Source organism: Silene latifolia, chromosome 5, assembly GCF_048544455.1.
Source record: "Silene latifolia isolate original U9 population chromosome 5, ASM4854445v1, whole genome shotgun sequence".
NCBI lineage: Eukaryota > Viridiplantae > Streptophyta > Magnoliopsida > Caryophyllales > Caryophyllaceae > Silene > Silene latifolia.
In genome coordinates this window covers 90,770,965-90,781,179 of record NC_133530.1, presented here as the reverse complement: position 1 = coordinate 90,781,179, position 10,215 = coordinate 90,770,965, and the positions used below count along the sequence as shown (strand labels likewise).

Below are 10,215 nucleotides of genomic sequence, written 5' to 3'. Positions count from 1 at the left end.
CAAAAGTACAACAAAAAATAATATACAAATTAGTATTTCGTCATTCCAAATTCAAGTTAAAGAAAATACTGCAAAATTTTACCATCCACAAATGATTGTTTTGGAGGAAAACAAATGAGACGTTCTTAAATAGAAGAGGCTAAATAATGTTAATTTGGAAGTTAAATAATGTACACTAAAATTAGTGTTCATAAACTTTAAATGACATAAATATTAATTAGGAAAAATACAAAAGCATTCAAAGGGTTGTATATAGTGGGTTGCTTTATACAATCTTTATGGTAGTAGGAATTATTGCAAAATTAGTATGAGAGTTAAATGGAGTAACGGTTAGGGTAGGGTAGGGAATTAAAAGAGACTTGTGAGAAAATTCGACGATGGCTTTAAGAAAATCACTGGACTTATGTGAAAATTATCGTGGGTTGAACTTAAATAATGGTTGAATATAAAATGTCATAATTTTACGTTTAAAAATATTATTAAGCTCATTTATTTTTGTTTTCAAGTATGTGTAATTTTAAATAAATAAATAAATGTATAACTTTTATGAGCTATATTACTATGAAAAATGTTAATCGATTCACTAACATTTCTTTTTATTGTAAAATGGGAATTTTAATTGTAAATTAAGAAATTTTGATGTGAATTTTGGTAAGTTACATATTTTTTTTATTGGAATTTTTTAATTCAACCATGAAATATAGTTTGTAATTTGGAAATTCATGAGTAATAGTTATTAAATGGAGGATTAGTGAATGATAATTATTGTATGTTTAATAGTCATTATAAACTATTGCTTCCCATCTTTTAATTTGCCTTTTTATTTATTTTTGAGTTATGAGTATTATTAAATAAGATAATTCATTAGTGAGAAGCTCAAGAGGTAAAACAAATAGGAAAAAATGTTAATGAAAATTACTATTATTATTATTGATCTTAAATAGTGGTTGAAATAAAATGCCATACCTTTACTTTTAAGAATATTATTAAACTTCACAATTATTTTAGTTTTAGTTAAAAGGAATTGTATAACGATCTTAAATAAATAGATGTATGTGTAAATTTTAAATGGTACAATTTCAGGAAATTTAAGTTTAACTTTTTACCAAAAAAAAATTTACAACATTTTCAACCAACATTTCATCATATGAAAATAAATTAAGAAAAAACCTATGAAAAACTTTAATCAATTCATTAACATGTTTTATTACAAAACATTCAATTAAAATGTTAATTTTATAAGTTAATATTATGTTGTCAATTGTCATTAATCAAGCAATATAAATTAAAATTAATTAATATTAACCAATCTAAAATAACATGTGGAATAAAATTAAATGGTATAAGTAGCATTTTAACTATATAGTATAGATGTCTGCGTGGAGAATGGTTGGGTAGACGTGTGTCAATCTTAACCAAGGTGGCAATGTGAATGTCTATGTGGCTTTTCCACATCCTACGTGGCTTTGTCTAGTTGGCATTTTTAGGATGCCTTTTAATAGTATTTTATAGATTCTCTAAATCTTTTTGTTGCGTCGAATAATTCCATGGTTTTTTTTTCAGGGTTGGAAGAAGGAGGGAGGAGTGAGAGTGTGTTTGTTTTGCGCCCCGATAAATGGAGAGAAGTAGGGTTTTTGGGAGAGGGACTTATTTTGCAGTGCTCATGATTGGTGAAACGGAGCTAAAACTCGAGTTCGAGTCGATTCCGAGTTCAATAAGGTCTGGCTCGGAAGTTTGTCTAGACTTGTTTATAGTGTTTTTTTTTTATATATAATTTTACATTGGAGTATTAAATGTATTTCAAATATTATGTTATCTTTGCATTTATAAATATATTATAATATGCTATTTTCCTATTTTATAATCTTATTTATACTCCCTCCATTCAACTCCACATTACATGTATTCCTTTTTTCGTCTATTCAACTCCAAATAGCACCTTTCCTTATTTGGTTATACTTTTATTACTATAATACTACAATTCCACTATTAAGGCCCACAAATTACATAAAATCATAACACTTTCTATCCATTTATTGTACTTTTGATATTATATATAATTTTCTTAATATTTGTGCATAAAACATATATGCAAAGTGGAGTTGAATGGAGGGAGTGTATTCAATTAGAATCAAAAAGTAAAAAGTGAAATAATATAATAACAAAATTCGAGCTCAGCTTCAACATATTGGCCTCGACGAAAATCAAGCTGAGCCCGTCCTCGAGCTCAAAATTCCAAGCCGAGCTAGAGGTCAGATTGACTCGGTTAGAACCCAACCCTCATCAGTGCACCATCTTGCTCCTACTAAGTCTTCCCAATAATAATGATCAATATTTAAGCTAAGAAACATAATTAGCGGCTTAGCGCAACCCGTATAAATATTTGATTCTCAGAATCCCAGGTCTAAACTCTAACACAAAATCTCATTATAGACGGCAACTATACGTCTATAACTAAAGACGGTCCAAGTAACATACTCCCTCCATTCAACTCCACACTACACTTACGCTTTTTGCACGGGTATTAAGGAGCGGATTAAAAAAACGTTTAAAAGTACATAGGGAAAAGAATGGTGGGGTTAAAAATGTTAAAAAAATATAAAGGTGGGGTTTTATGGTGGGTTAGAGTGGGCCAACAATGGCATTTGATGTAAATAAGTTGTTGGAATTAGGATAAAATGGTCTTTTTTATTTCCTTTTTAGGAAAGGTGTAGTGTGGAGTTGAATGGATGAAAAGGGTATATGTGTAGTGTGGAGTTGAATGGAGGGAGTACCACATTACGTATAAGACAAACAACAACTTGTGTGATGGGGCTCAAAAATATTACCATTTTAAGGGTATTTGACCCGTCTCTTGCTATAGACGGATATATCCGTCTTGCTATAGATGAATATATCCGTCTATAGCAAGACTTGCTGAAACTCTAAACACAAGTTGTCAAAAACAAACTCCATCAATTCAAAACCATCTTTCTCTTTCTTTCTTTCTCCCCAGAAAAAAAAATGTCAAGCAAATCCGTTATAATTGAAGGAAGTGATGGAATTAATCTGAGTGCACGAATATTTAACCCAAAAGAAGAAACCAAAGATGCAAAATTAGGAGTAGTATTAGTTCATCCATATTCAATATTAGGTGGTTCTCAAGGTTTATTAAGAGGATTAGCAACTGGTTTAGCTAATGCTGGTTATTTGTCTGTTACTTTTGATATGAGAGGTGTTGGTAGGTCTACTGGCAGTAAATCTATTACCGGGTTTGCTGAGGTGAAAGATGTTATTACTGTTTGCAATTGGGTTTCTCAAAATCTCTCTGTTCCCAACATTTTGTTGGTTGGTTCTTCTGCAGGTATTCGTCTCAGTCAATTGTTGTTACTTTTGATATGTGACCCGTATTTTAATTAAAGTTAAACAAATGATTGATACGGAAATAGTATGTTGTTTCTTTGCTGTGTGAATTATGTATTGCTTTTGCTGGTTGTATGATGATGACAGTGATTGGTTAGGTTTTGACAAATGAATCAGATCTATCTATTCATAAAATCATTCATCTTTTTTGGTGTAATTATGGCATCTTACCAAACTCATCATCATAATCATAATTATATTTCTTCCTGCCTTTCAAGTTAAATCATCGGAATATTCGATGGCTTGGGATAAATTGCAGGTAATTTGGTACCCGCTGATAAATTGCATGTCTTTTTTTTTTGTTCTTATCTATTGCTAAGATCATTCTTCTTTTTTTTTATCCGACCCGTCTCTTGTTATAGATGGATATGCCCGTCTATAGTGAGATTTTATGTTAAGCATAAAAGCCGTAGAAAGGCAGTCTTGTTCTTGCATTCCCATAAACGCAAGTGCTGGCAGGATTCTGACAAAACGTCGAATGATTTGGAACAGGAGCTCCAATTGCCGGTTCTGCAGTCGATGAGATCAAGGAAGTTGTAGGCTACGTAAGCATAGGATACCCATTCGGTTTGTTGGCATCAGTACTCTTTGGAAGGCACCACAAGGCCATATTACAGTCTCCAAAGCCCAAGCTTTTCATCATGGGAACTCATGATGGTTTCACCACTGTCAATCAGTTGAAGAAGAAGCTAAGTTCAGCATCAGGTCGCGTTGAAACCCATCTAATTCAAGGAGCTGGCCACTTTCAAATGGAAGGACCCGATTTTGATGCCCAAATGACTAATTTGATTGTTGAATTCGTCAGATCTCTTTAACCAGGAGCTAATTTGTAAGGTAATCTACAATTCGACATTGCCATGGGGTACTTTTTTCAGGAGCGTTTTTAGTGGTTCATCATTGATATATGTTAGCACCATGAACAATCACCCATTTCCGTGAAGTTTCTTATTTGCAGAATCCGACATTCCAACTGTGAGATTGTCATGGGAAAAAGGTGTCTGTAGTATTTCAGATTGTAAAGAGGTGTAAAACATCAAATTTTATTGTCCAAGAAATCTTGAAAAGAATACTATAATTTAACTGTTAAACATTGGTATACATGAGCAAGCTTCTTCTATGCAACAACAGGTTAAGATACATAATTGAGAAAAGTTTTAGTACAATCTACATTTCCCAACCTACCTAAATGAAGACCTACAACCTCTAACTCGTCAATCGCTCAACTGCGAATTACTTGGCACTACGCTTCTAGCTGCTTATCTATAGCGTGCCTGCCTTTATCACCGTCTGAACCTTGACCGCCCCTACCATCTCCACGCATCTCTTCATATGGACGTTTCCTCCATCCTATCTCTTGCTCCATCATATGTTCTTGCGGAAAGGGATGATCTCCATCTGATTTAGAATGAAGACAATGGTCGTCATCAGTTTTCACAAGGCATAATATTCTGTACTAAGATAACGCTTGCCGAATAATGAAAAATGTTTGGGTTGTCAAATTGCATTAGCTGATATAATATCAAGCCAATAGAATGGAACATAATCAGCTCAATATTAAAGAACTAATAACACAAGAACAAGTGAATGACGCGAAATCTAAAGTTATCTTGCTCAATAATGATTTGGAAAGGTTGGTGTACTGATTATACAACTTACAGTGGCTAATCTATAGAACTACATGGAGACATGGATAAAACCACACAAGGAGCCTTCTCAATTTTACAAATACAAAAGCAGTCACGTATTACCACTTTCCCCATCAGATGCATCTTCAAGTCTAGCAATAGCCTCAATTAGCGCCTGTTCGTGCTCCTGCACAATACCAGTTCAATCAGATGCCTTCTCTGTATGATTATGAAAAATATACAATGATTCTCCAAACAAAGGTTTTAAAGGTGGTTAATAATTACTTTCAAAACTTTCTTGGCCTTTTCAACCTCCGTCGGATCAGGATGGCTGCCGTTAAATACTTTCTCCACCTGTAGAATGCCAACATTTCAATCACTCGACATTGTAAGCACTTTACAAGAAAGATGAACTTTCTGGATTCATGCACGGCTTGATTGAGCTCATCAATGACTCACCTCTTTAATTAGTGTATCAGTATGTAGCAATTCAATATCTGCCGGTCCTTTTCTCCCAATACCATTTTGGGGAGGTCGTAGATCCTTCTTGGGCAGACCCTTTAAAATGCCGCGGCCTCTTCCGGCACCACTAACGCCTCCACGAACAGAAGGTTTCTTTATTCCACGGCCCTGTCCAGTCCTGCCACTTCTTTGAGAGCCTCCCGGATCCTCACCTTCCCACCTGATGTCTTGAGGAGATATCTGAAAGAAGACATCGTTAATTTACAACTACCTAACCACGTATTAGAAAAGGTACTAAACCTTTTTGATCTTAAATGTTGATGTTAAAGGAAGCAACACTCATAAAGCCACAATCATCCACAAATGTTTCAGCAATAAATGTATATCTACAGTACATGGATTCTTGCAAACATAAAAACAAGATTAACGCTGCTCACTGAGTCCTTGCAATATGTCGTGTCTCAGGAAAAATGTACAAAAACAATTCCATGGTGAACCACATCAGAATAAACAATCATCATCACAAACAAATTTAGTGGGTTTACAAAGTGATAACAGTTAATACGTCAAAAATAGAAATTTGCATATAGCAATTAAAGGAACTACTAGACCATAAATTTGACTTCACTACTACAACTTAAAATTGGTTCTGGATTATGATGGAATAACTCAAAATGGCTCACTAAAGTGGCTCCACTTCTTTCTCATCTGAAGTAAAGATCATTAGATGCAGTTCTCGACGCAATTTTCATCTTGGTCATTCGGAAACAACCTCTATGTGTTGCTAACACAAGGGTAAGGCTGCGTACATCCAGCCCCCCTTACCTCGCAATTTGCAGGAGCATGGGGAAATGTTGTTATACTAGAACTTAAATGCGGTCACATATAGTCTTTTTTTATCAACCAATCGAATGAAGGATTCAGAAATTGAACTTACTTCTTTAAGATTTACCCACTCCCATGTTTCAGTGGGGGTATTCATGTCATAGACTAGAGCATGCCGGCCCTGGAAAAATGTATAGGATGTCAGAACTCATAACTCATTTGTTTTTTATATTTTTCTTCCTCCCTGTTTTTTTTTTGTTCTCTTTTGGGTAAAATACTGTACCTCTTTGAAATCTGTTATTACTGCCTCGTAAAAGTTATTGTCCTCAGGCCACCTTGTCCACACTTTCCGACCAATCAACGGATCGTAATTTGCGGCTTCAGCCGGCTCACTGGTTCCAAATGCATTGCCACGATTTGCATTCAGAGGCCTTCCAGAATGAGTCGCAGGAGGGTACGGTACAGCCTGCAAAACAGTATGCTATCATCAGGAAATCGTACCTACATGGACGTACACTGGACACTAAGCTGGTAAATCTCAGCAATATCAAGCTCAAGACATCATCCCAGCTCTACCAACATGGACAAATATTTTCTACGTTTCTGATTTTTCGCTTTTATCTATTTCCTTATTTGACAAGGATATGATCCTATTGTCCTCGTGATCATTTCATTTTTACAAAAATGTAACTATAAGTGCCACACGACATCCACTAGCATCAGTTGTACTAAATGAATAACCTCACTTACATAACTTCTCTCGTTCCGTATTAAATCTCTTCGTATTTGCGCAGAAGAAAGTGGCGTATCTTAAACTCTTAAAGGGAAGAAACTATGTAACAATAAATTGCATAGAACCACAACTATATAAACGAAGCAGCCAACTATCATGGCTATTTTCTAATTTTGCGGGCTCCATATCAAACTCCTAGTCCTCCTATGAGCCTTACCATACATGGTCGCATGTTAAGAAGATACATAGCAATCCTAAAATATCCTTAAAAGAAACTTACCTTAGGTTTCTTGCCTCGACCTCCACTAGGTGGACCTCGTTTCAACGCCGACGACGGAGGTTGCATGGGAGGATGCAGGGCAGGAGGCGCGCCAACTGATAATGACCCAGCTGACTGCCCTGTTTTTTGTTTCTTACGCGATGCCGAAACTGTTGGACTTGGTATGGATTCATGTACAGGCTGAGAAGAGCTCAGCCCACCAGGTTGAATCCCATTTGTCTTTCTCCACTCCCTTAAAAAGGCAATGAAAGAATTGTCTATAATCAAAAAACATAATGAGTTTAAGCATGGAAAGAAAAGTGCATAATGTGATCAAACCTTATTCTCCGAATAGTATCGTCACTATTGACCCTTGACAAAAGTTCTCTGTGTTCATCGTCAGATACCCTAAGCTCTTTCCTGAGTTCTGTAATTAAACCCTCTTTCTCCTACAGAAAAAAAATATGAACGTATTAAACAAAACGAAATGGCTCACTAAAACTTTCAATGTATGACCTTCAAAGGCACCTTAAATTACAAAAAGAAAAAAAATCACTGGTCCCGCTTATGTACAAGGCTTTGTGAGGCACTATCCAAAACGCCTTAAGTACGCGTACGCCTTTCAGACAAGGCACAGCCAACGAGGCACACTACTATGATATTTCAACTTTTCCTACTAGTTATTTTATAATGCCTTACTCATTGGCATATCGTCCCTAACATTTTCCCCTTTACGAGTTAACCCTCTTTAAAATCCAAGCCAGGACATGGTGCACATAACTTTATCTAAAAAATCAAATTTGTTGGTAAAAACTGAACGCATCATGTCTATAAGGCGGGCGCCTTCTCCTCGTGACTTGCGCTTGTCTCGATGCTCCCCACGCCTTTTAAAAGTAAGAAAAGCGTCTAAAAAGAGGAGGAGAGTAGAAAAAGAAGGTACCCAAGTAATGGCATCCGATTGAGCTTTAAATGCACGTAGAACATGGTAGTATGCCTCTTGTTCAGTATTATGGATTTCAGATTCCATGTCATTATTATGCATTCTGGAATATGGCGCAGAGCCGGAGACCGCAGATCTCCCATTTCCGGCAACACGTGCATTTCTCGCAAACCTATTTTGATGAGGCGGTGGTAGATCATCATCTGTTCCTGTAGAAACATTAAAGAAGATCGCTATTGTTAACTATCATGATCCAGGCTTGACAAAGAATAATACTAACCTCCTTTCAAAATGTCCTACCCACTATAGTAAAAATAAGTGAGATTCTTGAAAAATAATGTTAACACTATAACCCTAAGTGGCAAGACCATAAGAGGAGATCACACTCGACGTCAAGATTACAAAAATAAAAACATAAAAAGTCGTATGACTTTAGAGAAATGGACTAAAAAAAGTAGGAAAGAAACAACGTATCAAAAGATAAAGCGAACATGTAATATGTTCCTGAATGCAGTTACAAATACAAACCTGTCGGGCTTTAATAAAATGCGAAATTTAAGCGAACATAGAGAGAAGAAGATTGCATTACACGCATTCCACATTTTCCGTTATATATTTTTACAAACAAGGAAACTTCAATTCAACGACTAGGCAACATTTTCTTAAACATAAATGCTTTTACTGTGAAAAAATGTTAAGAGGAAGATATTTCCGTTCCCACAGAGAAAAGTTAAGTTGACGCCTAATGCGAGTAGCCCTCTTAATTATCTCAGCCAGCATTTATTTTGTCACGAAATTTTGCATGTCAAATGAAAAAGAAACATAAGCTAAGTATGACAACAACAACAACAAAAGCCAACGCAGCCAAACACATTGCAAAACGACGTTGACATTGTTAGGCTACAAATAAATTGCCAGAAAAAGCCAATAATATCCACTAACAATGTAAAAAGTAAAACTCTGAAAAGAGCGAAACATTGGTCGCTCCAAGTGAGGTTACACAATCCACCTGCAACTGAAGCTCAGACCGCCAATACAACGAAAAACGGTTTAAACCTGTAGCAATTCTACTTGCCCACTCATAGTAACTTCGAAAGTATATCTACTGAGGTTAGGGGAGTGCAGAAACACACAGAGCTTGCTTCCTGTGAAATTAATTCAGACATTCAAACTGTTCTACTTGTATCGCTTTACCAACCTCAAAAGTAGGAATTACCTAAGAATCTATTAAAAGATGAAAACTTGATTGCAAAACATTACTAGAAAATCACAAAACCGAAGTCTAAGTTCCGATTGAAGCAAGGAGATCGACGAACAAACTGTCTTCAGTAAACTAGAATCGAAACTTGGTATAACAACAAAATTGGAATCTGAAACCCTAAAATACTAAAATAAAATTGATCTCGAAAACTCGGAAAAAACAAATAAATAAAAGAAAATGAATCAAAGGTAAAAAAGAGAGTAAAATACCGCTGCTATCGGTTTGATTGTACTCCATGACGATATGAGGAGCAGAAATCGGCGAAAATCGCAGAAATTAGGTTTGGAGATGGAAAGGATGGCGGCGAAATTGGGGGTTAGGAAATTAGGGTTACGAAGATAGATCGAAATCTATGAAATTGAATGCGGAAGATGAAAGTGAATAATAATAGAATGAAATCGAAAGAGAAAGGAAGGAAGGAAGGCGGTGGAGAGAGAGAGTAGTGTGGTGGTGGAAGTTGGAAGATAGATGATATTTCAGGGTTGATGTTGTTGCTGACATACACGCTCTTCTTGTTGTTGTTGTTACACAAACAACACAAACACACATCTTTTCTTATTTTTATTTCTTTTCTTTTCATTGTCTTTTTGTCTTCCGATTTTTTGAGTTTACATTGTTTTGTGACTTGCATGTGTTTTTTACGCTTTTATTGTCTACCATACCATACTAGGCCCGCAGCCCGCTCCTTTATTTTAGACCTTCCACATC

General features: G+C 35.6%; 2 protein-coding genes across 3 annotated transcripts; one reads left to right on the top strand and one right to left on the bottom strand.

The window, feature by feature from the left end:
* The first annotated feature begins 2,907 nt into the window (after positions 1-2,907).
* Positions 2,908-4,496, top strand: LOC141657881 (uncharacterized). The gene is made up of 2 exons (XM_074465270.1): positions 2,908-3,343; positions 3,895-4,496. The coding sequence occupies exons 1-2, from the start codon at positions 3,004-3,006 to the stop codon at positions 4,215-4,217; spliced, it is 663 nt and encodes a 220-aa protein (XP_074321371.1). The 5' UTR covers positions 2,908-3,003; the 3' UTR covers positions 4,218-4,496.
* On the bottom strand, positions 4,425-10,159 carry LOC141657880 (protein EMSY-LIKE 3). Of its 2 annotated transcripts, none has more exons than XR_012548880.1 (10): positions 9,717-10,044; positions 8,247-8,455; positions 7,646-7,755; positions 7,328-7,559; positions 6,598-6,780; positions 6,427-6,495; positions 5,487-5,729; positions 5,313-5,381; positions 5,059-5,214; positions 4,425-4,797 (listed from the first exon to the last, which is right to left on the bottom strand). XR_012548880.1 is itself a non-coding variant. In XM_074465269.1 (10 exons), exons 1-10 carry the CDS (start codon positions 9,742-9,744, stop codon positions 4,643-4,645), a joined length of 1,362 nt encoding a protein of 453 aa, XP_074321370.1. In that variant the 5' UTR covers positions 9,745-10,159; the 3' UTR covers positions 4,425-4,642. The 2 variants fall into 2 exon arrangements, 1 of the variants encoding a protein (XP_074321370.1); XM_074465269.1 differs by having other exon boundaries at positions 5,151-5,214; positions 9,717-10,159.
* Between the last annotated feature and the right edge of the window lie 56 nt (positions 10,160-10,215).

What these genes read in the sequence shown, in the direction of transcription:
- LOC141657881 (XM_074465270.1), top strand. Translation starts at nt 3,004, where the DNA reads ATGTCAAGCAAATCCGTTATAATTGAAGGAAGTGATGGAATTAATCTG. An exon ending in GTTGGTTGGTTCTTCTGCAG is followed by an intron (nt 3,344 to 3,894) that starts GTATTCGTCTCA and finishes GATTTGGAACAG; the next exon opens with GAGCTCCAATTGCCGGTTCT.
- LOC141657880 (XM_074465269.1), bottom strand. Translation starts at nt 9,744, where the DNA reads ATGGAGTACAATCAAACCGATAGCAGCG. An exon ending in GATACTATTCGGAGAATAAG is followed by an intron (nt 7,560 to 7,645) that starts GTTTGATCACAT and finishes TGCCTTTTTAAG; the next exon opens with GGAGTGGAGAAAGACAAATG. An exon ending in GTCGAGGCAAGAAACCTAAG is followed by an intron (nt 6,781 to 7,327) that starts GTAAGTTTCTTT and finishes ACTGTTTTGCAG; the next exon opens with GCTGTACCGTACCCTCCTGC.